This window comes from Scleropages formosus, chromosome 16, assembly GCF_900964775.1.
Source record: "Scleropages formosus chromosome 16, fSclFor1.1, whole genome shotgun sequence".
Classification (NCBI taxonomy): domain Eukaryota; kingdom Metazoa; phylum Chordata; class Actinopteri; order Osteoglossiformes; family Osteoglossidae; genus Scleropages; species Scleropages formosus.
Genome location: NC_041821.1, coordinates 23,868,921 through 23,890,364, shown reverse-complemented (window position 1 = coordinate 23,890,364; position 21,444 = coordinate 23,868,921). Strand labels below are relative to the sequence as shown.

General features: G+C 40.5%; 1 protein-coding gene across 1 annotated transcript in view; it reads left to right on the top strand.

Annotated features, from left to right (window-relative positions):
* The window catches only part of klhl14 (kelch-like family member 14), a 47,719-nt gene that overhangs the window by 14,818 nt on the left and 11,457 nt on the right, over positions 1-21,444 (top strand). Inside the window, exons 2-6 of the mRNA XM_018750895.1 lie at positions 6,888-7,009; positions 11,150-11,239; positions 17,159-17,237; positions 17,499-17,689; positions 18,984-19,142. Coding sequence (XP_018606411.1) covers positions 6,888-7,009; positions 11,150-11,239; positions 17,159-17,237; positions 17,499-17,689; positions 18,984-19,142 — 641 coding nt within the window. The remainder of the gene's footprint in view (positions 1-6,887; positions 7,010-11,149; positions 11,240-17,158; positions 17,238-17,498; positions 17,690-18,983; positions 19,143-21,444) is intronic.

The following is a 21,444-nucleotide window of genomic DNA, read 5'->3' as shown; positions in this document are numbered from 1 at the left end:
GAAATAAATTCATCAAAATTTTCAGTTTTCTGTCATATTCAGGCGTTGGGTATTTATTTGATTTTGAATACTTTGAATGACTTGAATACTTTGGCACATTATCCTGGTTATCATGGTCAGCATTAAGGTTTTCAGCAATTAGAGGTACAGTAGCTATTCTGTGGGATTGGACCAGACGGACTAGCCTTTGCTCCCTACACCCATCATGAGCCTTGGGTTCCCATGACCCTGTCGTCGGTTCACCAGTTGTCCTTCCTTGGACTGCTTTTGGTAGGTGCTAACTACTGCATACTGGGAAAATCCCACTTGACCTGCCGTTTTGGAGATGCTCTAACCCAGTCATCTAGCCATCACACTTTTGCCCTTCTCAAAGTTGCTCAGATCCTTGCGCTTGCCCATTTTTCCTGCTGCCAACACATCAGATTCAAGAACTGACTGTTCACTGCCTGCCTAATATATCCTACCCCTTGGCAGGTGTCATTGTAACGAGATAATCAATGTTATTCACTTCACCTGTCAGTGGTTTTAATGTTGTGGCTGATTGATGTATACACACTATTAATACAGTCGGGCAATTTTTGCTTGAGCAAAAACTTGAGCTACAGCAGGAACAATGACATCCAACATTTCACAACAATCCAACATTTGTTAGTAACATTTCAAAGCCCTTCTACTAGCACGGGATCCACATGCTTTGCACAGTGAAAGACACAGACAGTGATCTTTTGAACTTTACTTCTTCACACCATAAACATCTGTGAGCCAAATGATGAGAATGTCTCCAGGCCTTTGTGACTCTGCATTAGACAAGTGGTTGCTGATAATGAATAAATCAATGAAAAAATAATAAGCTACAACATGACAAGCTGGAAATATTTTTTTACATAATATTTTCTACAGATATTATTAAATGTGTTGGTGTTATTAAACACTTAAAATATTTCTTATTTTAATTTCATTATATTAATTTTAACACTTCAGCTGAGGTGACATTTTTGGTCTAAGAAACCATTTTTTGTTAAGAAGTAAGGGTCATAATGGGTGTTTGCCTTCAGGGACATTTCACAGAAGGAATTAACCATGCTACCTGAGGAAGGGCTGTACAGTGCATGACTCCCTCCCCCCATAATCAGAAAGTAGCACATACATTTTACACACACACCACTACATTGACTGAAGCCTCTTGTCCCAAGTGGTGTCGTGGCGAGCTGGAGCCTAACCCAACAAAACAGGGCGTGAGGCTGGAGGGGAAACACCCAGGATGGGACGCCAGTCCATCACAAGGCACCCCAAGTAGGACTCAAACCCCAGACCCACCAGAGAGCAGGCACAGGCCAAGTCCACTGCGCCACTGCACCCCCCCACATGCATTTCAATATGACTTAATACATAAATATACTGATTTGGTATAGGTATACAATTTGTATTTACAGTGACCATGTAGTGCTAAACACAAAGAAAAAAACATGTTCGCACATGAATATTATGACCAGAACGCAATGCAAAATACACACACACACTTTCTGAACCGCTTGGCCCAGACGGGGTTGCGGGGAACCGGAGCCGAACCCGGCAACACAGGGTGTAAGGCTGGAGGGGGAGGGGACACACCCAGGACGGGACGCCAATCCATCGCAAGGCACCCCAAGCGGGACTCAAACCCTAGACCCACTGGAGAGCAGGACCCAGGCCAACCCACTGCGCCACTGCACCCCCCACAAAACAAAACATTGAAGATAAAATGTTAAAAATAAGCTTACGGAAAGAAAAAAAAATTTGCAAAAGATATGTGCAAAAACATATAACAACAAAAACTCATATTTGAAAAAAATTGAAATGAAAATCTGAAAAAAAAATTAAAATAATGCAGCGATAAAAAAGCCTTTCGTTCTGCAGTTGTGTCATATCTCTTCCTACCTCTGCCCAGCTGCTGTTTGGCTGCACTCTGTCAGTCTCTCCTTTCCTGCCCAGGTGACTAAATGTGTGGCAATTATCAACTGAACTCTGTTTTTACCACATCTTTGTACTGTATTTTCTGATTTTCTTTTTTGCATCTTTAAATGTTGTTTCTACCTTTTACTCATTTTTAAGACTTTTTTCTTTTTGTTTTTTACTTTGTGTATCTTTTTGCCACGTGCCTTCAATGGCTACTATGCATATTTATTTTAATAACCTAACTTCTCTCAGGTTACCACAAAATGGCCAATTAAAGTTTCTGCTTTTGTGCAGTTTTAACATGTGTGCTGCTGCTTCCTCTGGTGGACCCTCAGAGAACTGCACTCAGACCTCTCCTCGTGGACAGGGGTGTGACATGTTCTCATTCTGCTCTAGCAAAAACAACATTAAAAATAGGTTTACCATATTTCCCTGAGTTTAGCCAGTGCTACTGTAAGTAAAACTGTTACGGGTGGCATCCACTGACATTCCTCCAGATGTGGAGAATATTTTCTGCTGATATGTCAGTGACAAAGGGAGGCCTATCGCCATACAATTTTGCCCTTTACCTTTGTTTAGTCTTAATTTTAACATGAATACATGAACATTAGTGATACAGCACTAATCTAGTCTGTGTGACTTTTAGAATCTTTTTTGTGTGAGCGATTCAGGAAAATTGTGTGGCTTGAATAAGGGTGTTCTTGAGCATGATTTGATGTTATCAATGAGTAACACAGCGCTACAATAAATAAATACACATCGCAAGGGACATTCGGGGGAAAACAACGGAGAGGCCAGATCCAGGCTGGCCCGCCAAGTCAGCGGCTGCTCGCTGCTGTCTCCGTACCGCATCATTCTAGTCGGCTGGGGATCATTAGTGAAGCCATGCATATTAATGCGGTGGCAGTGGAGCATGGGCTTTGCTGCAAGCGCAGTGGGGTGCTGAGTTCTTGCGCTGTGCTTTTTGTGCTTCCTCGCACCGCGGTGGGCAGGTGGTGGCAGAGAGGAGAGGAGCCCCAGCGCCTTTGGCTGAGGCCACTCCCCTGTCATTGTGTCAGTATCGGTGCCCATTGTGGAGAGGCTCGCTCTGGAACTAAGAGCACGGGCTGCCAACCCGTCTGCAGCGCCATGTCTTTTTCTCCCGTTGCCCCTCGGTCATTAATTAAAGGTGAGTTTTTGTGCCCTTGGCTTTTTCCACACGCGCACCCAGTATAGGAAAGGGCCCCGGCAGTGAAACCAAATGGTAAATTGTTTCATCGTGAGAACGTGCACTTTATTTGTGGTAAAGGCTGTGATTTACTGTTGAGACGATGCCCTCAGTACTGTGGTGAAGAGGAGGAATGCGTGGACTGCCTGCAGGACTAGAATATGTTCCATTGTCCCTGAGGGGAGGTGTCTCTGAGCCCTGATTGGCTGGAGATCTCTGGTCTTACTGTGCAGCCCCCCCCCCCCCCCCCCCACCCCCACCCCTGATGCTTATGTGTCATATTCAGTATGTACAGTCAGTTGTGATGTGTCCCACGTCTATTTAATCTTATGTTTATCTGGTATTAATTTGTTTTTAAAAACAAATCAAATACTCAATTTGTTCCAAAGTGTCCCAAGCTGGCGATGGTGATTAATATCATGAGGAAATAGTAGAGTAACACAATAAAATAGAACAAATAGCAAGAACAACATTATACACTCAACCTTGTATTTCAACACTGGTGAAAAAGAGAAGATGCAAACACAAACATGTGAGTATGTGCAAGGAAGACCATTTAGCACTAGACCAACTGAGAGCGTGAGTATGTGGTTCCCACAATGCAGTGCGTCTCACAACCATTGGTCGAATGCCGCAAACACACTCTGAATGTCTCAGTGGAAACCCAAACTTACTAATAACATGTGGTATTAATTATTGTCGATGGGATAAGTAGAAAAACTAATCAGAAGTCTGAATAATGGGGGATTGCTGTATACCTGTGGTTTATACTAATATTTGTGTTTAAATATACTGGTTTTGAATACCTTTTATTATTAAAAGTTATATTCAAGGCACTTCAAGAGAAATATATACAACAGAAAATATGCCATTCATTACAGCATATCATACAATTCTGTTGAAACACAATCATCAAAAGTTGATGGATAAGGAACACATTCTGATTTGTAATTTTAAAATATATTGTTATATACAGTGTCACATCCATGGTGTGTTCCCTCCCCCTTCGGCCTTGTGCCCTGTTTTGCCGGGTAAGCTCCGGCTTGGTGCGCCCCTCTTGGGACAAGCGGTTGTTGGCAATGGCTGGCTGGTTATTTACAGTATGTTTTTAGTACAGTATGTTTGTTTTTAGTAAGCTAAATTATGTGGTGTACTTCCGCAGGCTAAATAAAGAATAATTGATAGCACATGTTTTAACAGTTAAATAACTGACTGGAAGATTTCTGAAAGTTGGAAGCACAAATGTTGCTATATCCTAACAGCATGACGACTGTAATCATCAGATGAAATATGGATGCCACTTTAAATAGAAGTGTTGGTAAGGAAAATAATAAGAAGAACTAACAAGATAAAGTCATACTGATCTTCTTTTGTTAGACTGGTTTTCATTAATTTAAAGCTCTAATGACAATGCTATGAGCAAAAAAAGGCCCCAGGTACTTTTTTTGGGTTTATTTATGAAACAACTTGGAGAAGTACCTTTCAGTACATTTATTAACATTTATTCATTTAGCAGATTCTTTTCTCCAAAACAGGGTACATCTCAGAGAAAAATTACGAGGGTATTATATCACCAGAAGAAGTGATTTGCATACAGACACATGATTCTAGAGTACAGTCCATGTCACATTCCACCCTATGAAACGGTAGACATCACATGTGGTGATTGTTTACAGTATATATTGCACAGAGATGGACAAGAGACCCTTTTCGAACGTTAAGAGGAAATCAGCAGTTCTGAGTGACAGAGGGAGATCATTTCACCACACTTTAGCCAGAAGTGTGAACCAGTAATAAGAGATATTTCGACGGTTTTGTCAATGGAAAACTGGAAAACCTGGAAGACTGAAAGCTTGGAAAACTGGTTTCAGCGTAGAGAAAGTGCTGAAGGACTTGTGTCCTCGCCAGTTCTAACAGCGTAGCTCCGGCGACAGCTAGTGGTGGCACATGGAGCAGCACACACATAATCACAAAGATCTGTGCTTATTGATCCTCGAAAATGACTGATAGAAAAACATAATGGATTATTTCCACTCTGAGTTCCATAAGCTCAGTCTCTGTGGAGTTTGCATGTTCTTCCTGTGTCTGCGTGGGTTTCCTCCGGGTGCTCCGGTTTCCTCCCACAGTCCAAAGACATGCTGTTCAGGTTCCCCCTATAGTGTGTGAATGACACAGAGAGAGTGTGTTTCACTGACGTATGGATGAGTGACCCATTGTAAGTAGTGTATCTAGCAGTGTAAATTACCTTGGTAAATGAGGTGTGTATGCTAGTACCACTGCATAGTATCCATTGTAAGTTGCTTTGGAGAAAAGCGTCTGCTAAGTGAATAAATGTAAATGTAAATAAGATGAGTTACTTAATATCACGATGTGAATTGCACACTGGCAAGGCTTTGTGTACTAAATGGGTAAAGTTAATAAAGGTCACAGAGCTGGAGGATTGCCTCAAGGTGTTTTTCGAATCAGTGACGTGTTACAATTGCTCCATGCTCATTAGTGAAGGGTTTGTTCAGCGATGGAACCTTAGCAGTGCAGTAGTGACAGCAGATATGTAACACTTAGTAAGGACTACTAAATTTACATTTACATTTATTCATTCAGCAGACGCTTTTGTCCAAAGTGACGTACATCTCAGCAAAAGTATAATTTATGCATCACATTGAGAGAAGGAGACATAGCTGTAGACATGAAAGTCTCAAGCAATGTGACTAAATGTATGAAAAAAATAGGAGGAATGCTGCACCGATGCCTCCAGATGCCCGAGCTGCTGGTTTGGACATCGGTCCAAATCCAGTTGAGCGTGTTTGCAGTTTGCATGTTCTCCCTGTGTTTGTGTGGGTTTCCTCTCACAATCCAAAGATGTGTTTTAGGTCAACTGGTGACTCTAAATTGCCCTTTGTTTGCACACATGTGTGTGTGTTTGCCCTGTGATCCCATTCATTTTATACAAGGTCACACCCTCTGTTTAGGAATGGGGTCCAGACTACCGTGACCCTGCAATGAAGAAGCAAGTTATTGATAATGTATGGATACATAAAAAAATTTTAAGTGGTCACATATGTAGAGGTGAAAATTGAAATTACTGCACATCTGTGTATAAACCATAAATTAAAGATGACCGTGTTGCTCAATGAAGTGGACACAGCAGGTCAGAACAGAACAAGGTCATTTTATTTCAGAACCAGAAGTTTACAAGCAAGCAAAAATATCGTATGTAAGTGCACCTGAAGCTTCTGATTTATAACGGTAGCTCTATCTAACGCACATCTTGAGACTAAAGTGGGATAAAAAAATTATGCAAAATTCCAGTTAAGGTAAAAACACAGAGAAGCTGAAGCTGCAGACCCATTTCCTTAATCCAGTGTAAAATTGTACTGCAGTACAGCATGAAAGCATGCAGATATACTATAGATCGTGGTAGTCGGTTCTCTGCTATACCTTCCTGCAGAGCACATTCCACTAGTCTGTCCAGGATGCATTGTTCTCATCACTCTGCAAAGAAGGGACTGGATACAACACAGCTGGAGACACCCTGGACACACATCCCTCTGCGATTCAGGGCCAACGGTGACTTTTTCTCGTGTGGTCACATTCACTACGGCATCCCTTTATATAAATGACTGCGTTTCTCATGGGTGGCCAGAAGGTCTCCTGTGGATCTGCTCACTTTTTTTGTACCATTTCAGCTCTACAGACAGGCCCTGATTCTTCTTCTTGTTCTCCTGGTGTTTCTGCCCCACCACAGGATTCGCTCCAACAAAAGAATGCTCCTCTTGGTTGGAGGCCTGCCCCCAGGGCCAGACCGCCTGCCCAGCAATCTGGTGCAGTACTACGACGATGAGAAGAAAACGTGGAAGATCCTCACGAGTGAGTAGCACGACCCCTGACCCCTGTGCACGGGAGCCCGACAGTAGCTGCCAAAGCCGAGCATCAGCACTTCCACAAGTGACATATAGCTCCTTATGTTCTTCAGGCAATTATGTATCTCCATCACTTTTAATACAGGCTTTGAATCAGAGCGTGACTTCACACCCGTGTGCAGATTCATGCATGGCCTCCCTTGTTTTTGCTGAAATCTCTTGGCAAGATTCATTTTCATTTAATGATTTGCTGTAGATGTAACATCAGATGATGAGATGAGTATTCCTGCTGGAGAACTATTAAAGGAAAGCCTGTTAAACACACTTCTGGAAACCATGTCAAGTAACTTCAGCAAAAATGACACCCTTCTATCTGGGGATAATTATAATTAGCCTGTGGTTCTTATAAAGATTATTGGGATGGAAAACAATGTTGCATCATACTTGGAGTGGACATTTTAAATCTTTGGCAAAGTAGGAGAACCAATTTATTTATCATTTATGCATGTATGTGTGTATATGTGTGTATGTGTGTGTATGGGGAGGGAGTTATGAGACTAACATAGCTTTTGATGATAGTTATTTCGCTGTAATATTTGCTGTTGATGTGATCGTTGGAGGGGGAAAAGTCAATGATATTTCTTAGTTCTGACTGGTATTAAATTGCAATCAGATCTTGTCAGTGTTTAAGTCTTCTAGTCATTTTGAAGTGCAACAGAAAATTCCACAACTGTGGTGACTTTATTGTTAGGGGCTGAGCAACAGAGCTTGTGGAAAAATGTTATTGTTATACAGCAGTGCAGTAGTACTGCACTTTCAGTCACTGCTGAGTGAAACACCTTTCCGACGGAAACCCTTGCCATGTGCTCGGAGATGGGGAGAACTGAGGAGGGCTCTACTCTTTGCTCTCTGGTTGGACACAAGGTGGCGCTACACTAAAATGTAGTCAAGATAAATGGAGTGACTTAACATTGGACTTGTAGTTCTCCTGGTGTACTAAATCTACCGCAGGAGATACAACACTTATCTTAACTTCACTAGGCTTCATCTACGTCCTTGTGTGAAATAAATGTCTATTTATAATTGATCTTTTTGTTCTTCTTCCTCCTTGGTCTTTTTTGACTGCACTTCATGAAACTGTTAGCGCTGAAAGTCAGGAGTTGATAGTTACATATGATGGCACTCTACCAAACTAGTTCCAACCTCATAAAGTGATATGATCAAATGATGAGTCCTTTGGAGGTTTTGGAAAAACATTTTAACAGCCTTCTCCTGAGCTGCATCCTAAACCACTTTCCCCACAATTCTTAGTTGTAACTATATTAGAATGTAACAGTCCTTACGCTGAAAGCTTGTTTGAGTAATTCAGGTATATACAGTTTTTGATAATTAGCATGGTTTAAATGCAAAAATATAACATGCTATAATACAGTAACAGTAATTGATGTTGTTCGTGTAGACACAGCCATGTGTTCACATTTTTCCGCACTTCATTCCTCTGACAGGAAAAGAATCTGCTTTTGTTTTCTATTCATAAATCAAAAAAAAAAAAAAAAAGTATGTCATGTGATTGTCGGTATATGGGCTGCTTCCACAACTTGTACAGCACAGAGCATGCTAACCTCTAGAAGATGAACCTGGGGACACAGTTAAGTGGAATGGAGATAACTGGTGAGGGGAGGACACTGGTGCTTGCTGTGGGTGTGAGGCCCGGTATGTGTGAACATCAGTCAGGGGATGGTACAACTCTGCTGGCCTGTCTCTGTATCCATCATTCATTTTCACTGTCAGCTCCCTACTGGTTGATGGATCACAGTTGTTGTAAAATTAGACAGCCTTGAATCTTATTTCATACCGATTAGCCTCTCTTTATAGTGGTACTTTATTCACTGAGCACCTTGTCGACTCCCTCTGTGCTGTGCTCGTGCATCTCGTGCACTGTACATACTGCAATATTTGAATTATATTTCAATAAGCAGCGCAGCCCTTTGCTGCATTCCACAACCAACTAAAGACAACGACTGAAAGAGTGACACATTCATGCTGACTGTTGCATCCTATTTTGAACAGAAACCCACAATTTTGAGCTCTAAACATGATGTTAATGTGACACGTTCTAACGAAGACTTTTTTTTTTCACCCTTGTAAACAGGTGCGGCAAGTTGTTTATATTTTCTCTATGTATTCAGACATTCATGTTTCAGTTACTCATTATGTAGGGGGTCGTACTTTCTGGCAGGTCTGCGGTTTGAATCCTGCTTGGAGTGCCTTGCAATAGAATGGCATCCTGTCCTGGGTACCAACCCCACTTGGTACAAGCCATTTCAGACAGTGTGTGTGTGTGTGTGTGTGTGTGTGTGTGTGTGTGGGAGTAAGTTACTTATTATGCCACCATGTCTAATGAAGAAAGTTAAATTAAAAACACTACAGAATCAATTAGTAAATATGTCAGATTTTCAGAGGCAGTATCTGCCTTCGTTTGAGCTTTTTATGCATTTGCATTACATGCCTCCACTGTCTCAGTCTTATTGAAATGCATTTCTCCATAGCCTTGTGAAATTTTTATTATTCTTGCCATGTGTTTGTCATTTCAGTAGGTGGCGCCACATCGTTCTTGTATGTATCTCCTTGTAATGCTACTCTGATGCAGTAATACACAGAGAAACCGTATTAAAATGTATTTAAAAAGTCTTACAAGAGAAGTGAGGTGTCAAATTGTGCACTCAGTAGCAAACAGTACATGCAGCTGTCTGCTTAAGGCTTGAAAGGTATAATAAATAAATGTAAATGTAAAGATGGGGGCGCAGTGGGTTGGACCGGGTCCTGCTCTCCAGTGGGTCTGGGGTTCGAGTCCTGCTTTGGGTGCCCTGCGATGGACTGGAGTCCCGTCCTGGGTATGTCCCCTCCCCTTCCAGCCTTACGCCCTGAGTTGCCAGGTTAGGTTCCAGTTCCCTGCTACCCCGTATGGGACAAGCGGTTCGGAAAATGTGTGTGTGTAAATGTAAAGACCACCTGTCTTCTTCTTGTCATTATAGTAAGCTAAAAATCAAATAATAAAACCACAGAGTGACAAAAAGAGATCTAGATCATACTGTAACCTTTCACCCCCTTCATTAATAAGTCATAATATTGTCTAACAAAGAGTAGAAATCTTTTGGTAAAAATAAATTGATATATTTTCACAAACCTCTTTTTCAGAACAGTAATTTTCCAGAAATTATTTATACTTTAATTACTAATTATAAATTACTCATTTATAATTTACTAATTATAAATTCCAAAACAACCCTCACATGAGGCTTCCAAACAAAGAAATTGTTTATTCAAAGGGCAGAAATTGGAATAATTGTACATATGTGTGTTATACTATCCTAATCTGACTCCTCCGGAGTGTGGACTGCCACAGTTTTAAGTGTTAAGGTTCTTTTAAAAACCATATTTGGACATTAAAGACTTGTAATTCAGGATTTTAGGAAAATTCTAATCCCATATAGGTGTTTTCTAAAAGAAGAGAGATCATTATGGATTCTAGCTCATAACCGTCTAACATCAGCATAACTGGAGTATTTGTTGGAATTAAATTAAATCTGATTTCAGATGTGAACCCAGTATAATTCTTATCCATAAATGGAGTGGTATAATCATCTTCTAAACTGGACAGAAATTAGGTCAAATTTATGGAGGTTATAATTCAGTCCAAAAGTAGCTCCTTTCTTTGAAACAATAATACGAAAGCACGTTGAACGCAGAGTTTAGAAAGCAACCTTGTCTAGATATTGTCAGATGCCTCACATTAAGAAACTGTACCATGTACTGTCTAAAGAACAAAATGGAAAACAATTCAAATGAGAGGAAAAAAGTTATTTTAACAAACTAGCATTGTGGACACATAATGTAGATTCCTTAAAATCTGAAATGAACCAAACTGATCTGGTGCTTAATTATTACAGTCTTTTGTGCTTTGCAGTACTTCTGATGGTTTTATTCTGTTTTTTCCTTTATCTGAGCACCATTCGCTTTTTTGTCATATTTTCTGCCTCTGTGATTCTTACAATTTAAAGGTATTCTTCAGGCATTTATTCTGCTGTTACTGAATGGGTTTAAATAATTGTAGATTTAGTAATTTTGCCTTCTGTCATTTTTCTAGTAATGCCTTATAACAGCGCTCATCACTGTGTGGTTGAGGTGGAGAATTTCCTGTTACTCATTGGTGGAGAAGACCAGTGGAACCCCAATGGTAAAGTATTTTGAAAATATCATGTCTCTACTTAAATGGAAAAGGAAAATGCACTCCGTCCTTAATTTTCAAATGAGCATATTAATTTTTAGCTTTTTTCGTCATCAGTTTTGACTGTTAAATACTTGTGTGTACATAGTATAGTTTACAAAGCAACAATATTTTATAAATAATTAACGTTGTGTTGTTTGCTGTACAGTAGTACATGGCTTACACTGTGTGTGCTGACTGTATGTGAATGTTTTGGTTGCAAATTTTTGAAGATACAAACACTTGCGAGTTTTTTAATTTCTAATTGTCTTTTCTTCACTTACTGAGTGAAAGAAACCCACATTTCCATGCTGAAGTGTTAAGTGGCAGTAATACATTGTCAGATGGAATAGGAGTGTAGGACCACCATAATTCAGCTCACTCTCACTGTGTTTTTAGCTTGTTTCTGGTGTTGGTCAGTGTTTGTGGTCAAGAAATTTCTAATGGAATGTAGCATATCTTCATATTGTTAACCGGTTCAAAAATCTGGGCTGAATAAGAGTTTGTTGATTCAACGTGGTCCTGCGATGTACTGGCGTCCTGTCCAGGGTGTGACCCCCGCCCCTTCAACCTTGCGCCCAATGTTTCCGGGATAGGCTCCGGCTCACCACGACCCCACTCAGGACAAGTGGTTATTGAAATTGGTTGTTTGATTCAACGTGTTTTCGTTTAAAATTACTTTTAATGTAGCACAGAGTTAATACAAACGTTTAGGAGTCTTACAGAGCATTTTATTTATTAAATGTATATCCAAGACATTTTAAAAAAGTTGAAATTAGGGAAAAAAAATGACTTTGTGCATGCTTATACAATTACAGACGGTCCCCAAGTTACAATGGTCTGAGTTAAGATTTTTCAACTTTACAACGGTGCGATAGCAATACGGATTCTGCTGGAACTGTACTTAAAATTTTGAATTTAGATTTTTTCCCGGGCAAGTGATATATCGTATGATACTTTCTCATGATGCTGGGCAATTGGGCATTGGCAGCAATCTACATCTCCCAGTATGCGGTCAGTAGTATATACACCCGATACTCTATAGTGTTCTTTGTTGCCAGTGTTTTTTTTGGATACCCCCCTGTATCTTTGTTGTGTTTTGTGCATCCACCACATCTATGAAACACCCCTGTGTGTCTCCTGCTACTGGTGAGAAGAAGAAGAGGAGGGTAATTACTCTTGAGGAGAAACTCAAGATAATTGCCCAGCCATGAAGGCGACAAGCCCGTAATGGCAATCGCACATATGCTAGGCTATGATGTTCGGTAGGTTAGGTGTAATAAATGCATTTCTGACTTACGATATTTTCGGCTTACGATGGGTTTATTGGAATTTAACTGCATTCGTCAGTCGGGGACCATCTGTAATCGGCCAGCCGCTTTTATGGCCCTTGTGATGGACCTTTAAATGGCCGCAACTTGTCTTAATTATTCTATTAGGGCAGGGGCGGGTCACTGAGACGTGGTCATCCAAGCAAATCCTGTCTCCTGCCGTAGGCCGTACTACTCATCATGACTCTACCATAAGAAAAACACTGAATAAGAGTGGTGTTCATGGGACACTTCCATGGATTTCCCAAAAAATATTGCTGTCCAGTTGAAGTTGACTGAAGACCACCTTGATGTTCCACAGCACTGCTGAAAGAGTGTTCTTTGAACAGATTAGACAAAAGTTGAACTTTTTGGTAAATGATTATACCGTTTTCTTTGTAGAAAACAAAACACTGCAAACCAGCACCTAGAGCATTGGACAGCTGTATGCAGTGTGATTAGAGCTGCTACCTTTGGACCCAAATGTTGCATGTTAGAATCCCACTTCCAGTTGTAGTACCCTTGAGCAAGTTACTTGTTCTAAATTGCTCTAGTAAAAATTACCCAGCTGTATAAATTGATAAATAATTTCAAGTAGCTTAAAATTGTAAATGGCTTTGTAGAAAAGCATCAGCCAAATGAATAAATGTAAAGTCATCCTAACTGTGACGCTTGATGGAGGGAGTATAATGTTGTGGGGTTGCTTTGCTGTCGCTATACAGAGAAGAAGAACAGAAGAATATTTCCTGTACAGAGAATTTTTCAGGAGAATTTCAGGGCTTCTGTATGTGACCTAAAACTCTAAAGAAGTTGTCTAAGTCTAAGTCCTGCCCTCAGTCCAACTGATATGCCCTGGCATGAAGTAAAGCAGGTCATTTGAAGAAGGCATCCCAAAATATACAAGAGCTGAAGCAAGTTTCTATAGAGGCAAGGGTTAAAACACCTCCTAATTGCAGTTCAGATCTGATCCACAGCTACAGAAATTGCTTTGTTGAGGTTGTTGCTAATAAAGGCAGTTCCACTTATGGCTTATTATGAGGGTTAACATACTTTTTCCAACAATGACCTAGATTCTTTAAACCTTGTGTTCAACTAGTACATCAACATCAACAGTGCTTTTAAGTTTTTATCAATGTGTGGAAGTTGCACCATTATGTAGTTTAGAGACTTTCATGGGTTGGTGTCTTTGAGAAGGATATTGCAAAACATTTCATCATCTGTCATCTTGAACAAGATCAGTAAATTATGCCAAAAGAAGAAAAAGATGACTTAGATTGTACAAAATAAATAAGAACAGGATACAGAACTCTCTTTTAAATCCCCGTTTGCTTTACTCAATATGCCACATTACTACCTTCTATTTTAAATGCTGTACAATGAGACTGAAAACAGTTTACAGGTATCCACTGTTATAAGAACTTAATTTGTCCCAGCCCGTATATCGAGTCTGTAAACCAATAAGCCCTTTCCCATAATTTTAAGTAGAGAAAAAAATTATGCATTCCTGGACTTCACAGAGGGGGGTGCAGTGGTGCAGCGGGTTTGGCTGGGTTCTGCTCTCTGGCGGGTCTGGGGTTCAAGTCCTGCTTGGGGTGCCTTGCAGCGGGCTGGCATCCCGTCCTGGGTGTGTCCCCTACCTTGCGCCCTGTATTGCTGGGTTAGGCTCCAGTTCACAATGACACTGCTTAGGACAACTGACTTCAGACAATGTGTGTGTGAATTAGGGCAGATTTTTTTCTTTTCTAGACTACTGTACAGTAAGCACATGTAAACATACAAGAGACATTCAGTATATTTACATTTACATTTATTCATTTAGCAGACAGTTTTCTCCAAAGCGACGTACATCTCAAAGAATAATACAAAAAGTGTATGACATCAACAGAAAAAAGATTTGGATGGAGATGTGATTTTTGGGTACAGCCAATTTTTCACATACCACAAGAAAAATCGGTATACATTACACGAGTAACTGCTTGTAGGCTTTTCCATTATTAAACCATTCCATTATAATTATTTTGCATATCAAACATGTACACAGTTATCTGTATTCCTCTTAATCATAAAGCAGATTAAAATGTGACTGACAAACATTAGCTGTTATGTGATTTACTGAGAAACAATATTATTGACTTTTCCTGCCGGCGCAGTGGGTTGGACCACAGTCCTGCTCTCCGGTGGGTCTGGGGTTCGAGTCCTGCTTGGGGTGCCTTGCGATGGAGTGGCATCCCATCCTGGGTGTGTCCCCTCCCCCTCCGGCCCTATGCCCTGTGTTACCGTGTAGGCTCCGGTTCCCCGTGACCCCATATGGGACAAGTGGTTCTGAAAATGTGTGTGTGTGTGTTTTCCTGCCACCAGGACATATTCAAGTCTCCAGTCAACTGTACTCTCTGATTTGTTTAATTTGGGTTATTTGTGTTTAATTTATTATTGTGAAAAAGAATAATAGGAATATGTTTTCTTTGTATGCAACCTGTTGCTTCAAGCAGAACACATTATAAAAAGATTAACTTTCAGTAACTGGCTTAATCATTACAGTTCATGATAAACAAGTGCAGTCTATTTTATATTCATATTTATTGGAAACAATAATCTCTGTATTGTCAGATGATCTAAAGTATTTCAGAAATATTTATGTAATGACTAACAACATGAGCTGCAGCATGACTGTGTGATCTCCAATGCCTTCAGATATACCAGTCTTGCTCAGCCACTCAGTAGCAGCTTTCAGAAGTGTGTGCAAGCAGTGGTGTTCTGTGAAAAAGATATAAGAGGTGGATTTAAGGGACCAAGAGGAAATTTTACATCAGCCTAAAGAAAGGAAATGTACAAAAATTATCACTCTTCTGATTTATAAATGTAATATACATTCTTTCTCCTCGATGTTTATTTAAATGTTATGATTCATTGACATCGCTGAATGTTTTCTATAATCTACATATATTAATGAATTTCAGGACCGTGTTATTAACATTCAACTAAAAATGTTAAGTCAAAAAGTGAATAAGAAAAAGAATTCATCTGTTTCAGTTTGTGACATTTAAAATGTTAGTTATTTCATCCTTATATGTAAGCAACAGGTGGACAGGTTCTCTGTTTTGTAGAATATGTCAAACATGAGACAAATTAGCTGTTTCTGAGCATTGGATGGTACAGTTTTGTCATCATAGCATCAGTTAGGATGCTACAGCATGAGGTGGGATTCAGCCGTGCTTCCTTTTGAGTGCAGCATGAAATTTGGATTAAACAAAAGTACACCCCCAACAGAGGTCTTGAACTGACTTACTGGGTAAGTCAGTCTTTTTTATAAAGTTGACATTTTGCGTTTTACTAATATGTAAAAGAACAGCTAATAAATTAATTGTGTGGAAACACACACACACACACACACACACATTTTCAGAACCGCTTGTCCCTTACGGGGTCACGGGGAACCGGAGCCTACCCGGCAACACAGGGCGTAAGGCCAGAGGGGGAAGGGGACACACCCAGGACGGGTGTGTGGAAACAGAGTCCCTTAAATTCAGTGTTCTTTATCATAGTTCTTTGATTTCAATTTAACTGCTTTTGGAGAGTTAAGAGTTAACACTAAGCCTTAGGAATTGAGTCTAAAAAGTCTGTGAAGGTATATTAACAGTTATTAATATCTTAATATGCAAAATAATTTTTGGTCATTATCCATTTCGCTTTACTAAAAAATTATTCAGTGTCAAGGGCAATGTTATGAGAATTGTTCAACTGATATAATGCATTTATGTGTACTAATTCTCTGAAATTTTTTAGAATTAATTCTAATGTAATGTGAAATGCAGCTTCTGAATACTCTGAAGACTTTCTCCTGGTTTTATCCAATAAAACTGAGTGTTTTTCAGCTTTAGTCCAGTTTCTCTTTATGGCACACAACTACATCCCAGTGAAACTGTTTGTGTGGTTATGTGTGGGTTGTCCAATCGAGAAATTCTTGTACTTCATTTACTTTGCACATGCATTGTCATCTTCGTCTCCCAAAGCATATCAGTCTCAGCGTACCTGAATTCCACATCCATTCACAGTAAATCATAAGTACAGTACAATTGTTGTGTAGGTAGATTGTGAACTAATTAGGTAACAAGCTCTGCTTCCTTTCAAACTACTATCTTAATGTCAACATCAGCAATGGAGTATTTAAATAACTCATACAAGCATTCAGGCAGCTGCAATAACTTAGCTCTATGATGTCTTTTGACTCATCCTACAAGTAGATTTTTAGTAAAAAGTACTTTTAATTTTATTTCAGTATTTTTTTAAGTAACTGCTTTTGACTACCTACCTCTGAGTATTATTCCTTTTTAACAAAGTTATTACATTTTCATTCATTTTAACTACAGTACAGGCTTTTTTTGCATCGATGTGTAGCTGAAATGCATATAACAATTAAGATAACCAAACCAAAAGAAAGACTTGCTGTGGCAAACACCTACTGAAAAAATATGTCTTGGATCCAAAACGCAACAGACCGATTTTTTTTCTATAAAATGTGAAAAAAAATGCCCATAATTTCATGTTACCTGAGTTTAGATTATTGTTTTAATTCTTCCAGGAAAGCACAGTACAAATTTTGTGAGCCGCTATGATCCAAGATTCAACAGCTGGATACAGCTCCCACCCATGCAGGAAAGGTAACAAATGTCATTGTGTAAGCAGTAGATTTTGGATTTTTGGATAACAGTATTGTTATAATAGTCCTATTGTATTTGAACGCAATATATCCTACTATTGGACAGCTGGTAGTGGAGTGGTTAATGCTATTGCCATTGGATTCAAAGGTCACATGTTCTATCCCCACCTTTGGCTGTAGTACTCTTGAGCAAGGCACTGACCCTAAATTGCTCCTGTGAAAAAAAAAGAAAAAAAAAATTCTGTTTGTGTCTGTTTCCCAGGAGAGCCAGTTTCTTTGCCTGTTGCTTGGATAAACATCTGTATGTCATTGGAGGAAGGAATGAGACAGGATACCTGTCCAGCGTGGAGGCTTACAATTTGGAGACCAACGAGTGGAGTTATGTGTCTTCATTGCCGCAGCCCCTGGCAGCTCATGCAGGAGCAGTTCACAATGGGAAAATATACATCTCAGGTAAGTTGACTGAAAGCATGCAAAACATACAGATAGCAAAGTCAGTCAGATGTATATGACTGAATACTCAGATGCATGTTTGTTGATTGCAATAACAACAGTTTGCTAGGGAGTTGTTTTCTACATAGGTGTCTTTAGAGTTGGGTATCAGAATGATTATGTTGCTTGTACCATCTTATGACTATCATAAAAGATGATTACTTGAAATGTGAAGGGAAATCTATACAGACTTGGACCAAGTCTTTGTGCAGCTTTTATGGCTGAGTATTTGTCACTTGAATAATGTTAGTTGAAATTAAATCCCCAAACTGCTGCAGTACTGCAAAGACAAGGTAACTACTCTGAATCTCTACAGTCAAAATATCCAGTTGTTAAAATCGGTAAAATACTGTAAGTACATCTGGATAACAATATCAGCTGAGCATCCATTTAGCTAAATCTTTTAGCACAGACTTCCCAACATAAAATTTTTGCAATGTGAATTAAGAAAATCTTAATTACCATTCATTTAAAAGCATTTCTGCAATACAGTTCTGTGGCACAAAATTATACCTATTTTTTTTCAGTAAACATACAATTGTCTTCCCTTATCATTGAAACAAAGAGTAAATATAATCCAAAACCATTATCAGTAGCCCCAAACAATTCTCATAATGTAATTAACATACTCTTTTGTCACTCTCATAACCTCTCTCTGCAGGAGCTATTTGTATCCTTTGTGATAATTAATAGTAAAACAAATCACAAAAACTCAGTTTAATGATATTGTCTTTCATGAGAATTCTATGTATTTATAACTACAGGTTTTAAACTGATTTAAAATTCATGAGATTTCTGAGAGACACTTGTGAACTGTCTGACTGTTATGAGACACCTAAGGTGTGCGGGGATAGCCACTCCATGAATGGGGGGTACTCATTTTGTGTGGTGTTCTCAATCACCAAGGTTTGTATTTTGAATTGAGTTTTCTGTTCTAAGGTACTTTTCCTAAGTGTGAGTTTATGGTACAAATTTTAGGGCACAAATTGAAAGTTCTCATACAGTAACTGTGAGTTCTCGTAATATCAGCATTTGTTAAGCAACAGAATATATACATATATAAAAGACCATATATATATATGGGGAGCTTTTTACAAAGCTTGTGGTTATTCAGTCAAAACAGAACTTTGCTTGCACAGAACATTTTTAGTCTCCTCTAAGAAAGGCATCAGCTATAAATAAATGATGACCAAATGACCACATCTGCTAAGTGCAGCAAATAGTCATGTATGAAGTTTCACTGCTTGTGTTTTAGGTGGAGTACACAATGGAGAATATGTATCCTGGCTTTATTGCTATGACCCCACCATGGATGTGTGGGCCAGAAAGCAGGACATGAACACAAAGCGTGCTATACATGTTCTGGCAGGAATGAATGATCGTCTTTATGCTATCGGAGGAAATCATCTGAAAGGTGAGAATGAAACACATTAATGAAACCTGATTGTTAACATATTAATCATGTTACATACATTCTAAAATATAAAAAAATTCAAATACAAATATATAAAACGGTCCGAAAAGTTTTAAAAAATAGTACTATGCTGTGGTATGCAAGGGCATCTGTGGTCAGAACATGAGGCAACACTGGGTTAACTTTCAAGATTTATCGTGTGTGTGTGTGTGTGTGTGTGTGTGTGTGTGTGTGTGTCTGTGTGTGTGTGTGCCTACCCAAGAAAACAACAGCCAACATACAACAAAATAGTAGAAAAACATGACAATTACACTCACAGAAGTAGCATTTTCAGCCATCTTTATTATTTGTAAACTTCACCAAATATACAAAATCACACACCTAACACTGACTTTTCTAGCATCAGACTGCATGGCCTATTGTAAATAGCAATAAATAGCTTTAATTATGCTTTAATGAAAACATGTTATTAGAATGAATTCATCATTGTGGATGCTTTTTCAGATTCTAAAAATACTTGTTCATTTAATCACATTATGCAATATTAATTTGAACAGAGCAAACAGCAATGATTTCTTCTGTAATCACAGTCTGTTGGTGAGCCATGTTTATCAATTGTTTATCATGTTATCAGCTCTACTTTATGTACACATATCTGTAAATAGAGGTTTTGAACATCCATCCATCCATCTTCCTCCACTTATCCGGGACCGGGTCGTGGGGGCAGTAGTCCAAGCAGAGTCTGCCAGACTTCCCTCTCCCCGCACACCTCCTCCAGCTCCTCTGGGGGAACCCCAAGGCGTTCCCAGGCCAGCCGGGAGACGTAGTCTCTCCAATGTGTCCTGGGTCTGCCCCGAGGCCTCCTCCCAGTGGGACATGCCCGGAACACCTCCCCAGGGAGGCATCCAGGAGGCATCCGGAACAGATGCCCGAGCCACCTCAACTGGCTCCTCTCGATGCGGAGGAGCAGCGGCTCTACTCCGAGCTCCTCCCGGGTGACTGAGCTCCTCACCCTATCCCTAAGGGTGCGCCCAGCCACTCTGCGGAGGAAACTCATTTCTATCGCTTGTATCCGCAATCTCATTCTTTCGGTCATGATCCAGAGTTCATGACCATAGGTGAGGGTAGGAACGTAGATCGACCGGTAAATTGAGAGCTTCGCTTACGACTCAGCTCCTTCTTCACCACAACAGACCGGTACAATGACCGCATTACTGCGGACGCCGCACCGATCCGTCCGTCAACCTGCCGCTCCATTTTTCCCTCACTCGTGAACGAGACTCCGAGATACTTAAACTCCTCCACTTGAGGGAGCAACTCCCCCTAACCCGGAGGGGGCAATCCACCTTTTTCGACTGAGAACCATGGCCTCGGATTTGGCGGTGCTGATTCTCATCCCCACCGCTTCGCACTCGGCTGCAAACCTCTCCAGTGCACGCTGTAAGTCTTGATTCAATGAAGCCAACAGGACCACATCGTCCACAAAAAGCAGAGACGAGATCCTGCGGCCACCAAAACAGATACTCTCCGTTCCCTGGCTGCGCCTAGAAATTCTGTCCATGAAGATAATGAACAGAATCGGTGACAAAGGGCAGCCCTGGCGGAGTCCAACATGCACCAGGAACAGGTCTGACTTACTGCCAGCAATGTGAACCAAGCTCCTGCTCCAGTCATACAGGGAACGAACAGCCCGTAGCAGCGAGCCCTGAACCCCATAATCCCGAAGTACCTCCCACAGGATGCCACGAGGGACACGGTCGGAAGCCTTCTCCAGGTCCACAAAACACATATGGACTGGTTGGGCAAACTCCCATGAACCCTCCAACACCCTAGTGAGGGTATAGAGCTGGTCCAGTGTTCCACAGCCAGGGCAAAAACCGCATTGCTCCTCCTGAATTCGAGATTCGACTATTGGTCGGATTTTCCTCTCCAGTACCCCGGCATAGAGTTTTCCAGGGAGGCTGAGGAGTGTGATCCCCCTATAGTTGGAACACAATCTCCGGTCCCCCTTCTTAAAAAGAGGGACCACCACCCCGGTCTGCCAGTCCAGAGGCACCGTTCCTGAGCTCCACGCAATGCTGCAGAGGCGTGTCAGCCAAGACAGCCCCACAACATCCAGAGACTTGAGAAACTCGGGGCGGATCTCATCCACCCCCGGAGCCTTGCCACCGAGGAGTTTTTTGACTACCTCAGCAACTTCAGCCAGGGTAATGGACGAGTCCCCCTCCTAATCCCCAGCCTCAGCTTCCCCTACAGAAGGCGTGTCGGAGGGATTGAGGAGATCCTCAAAGTACTCCTTCCA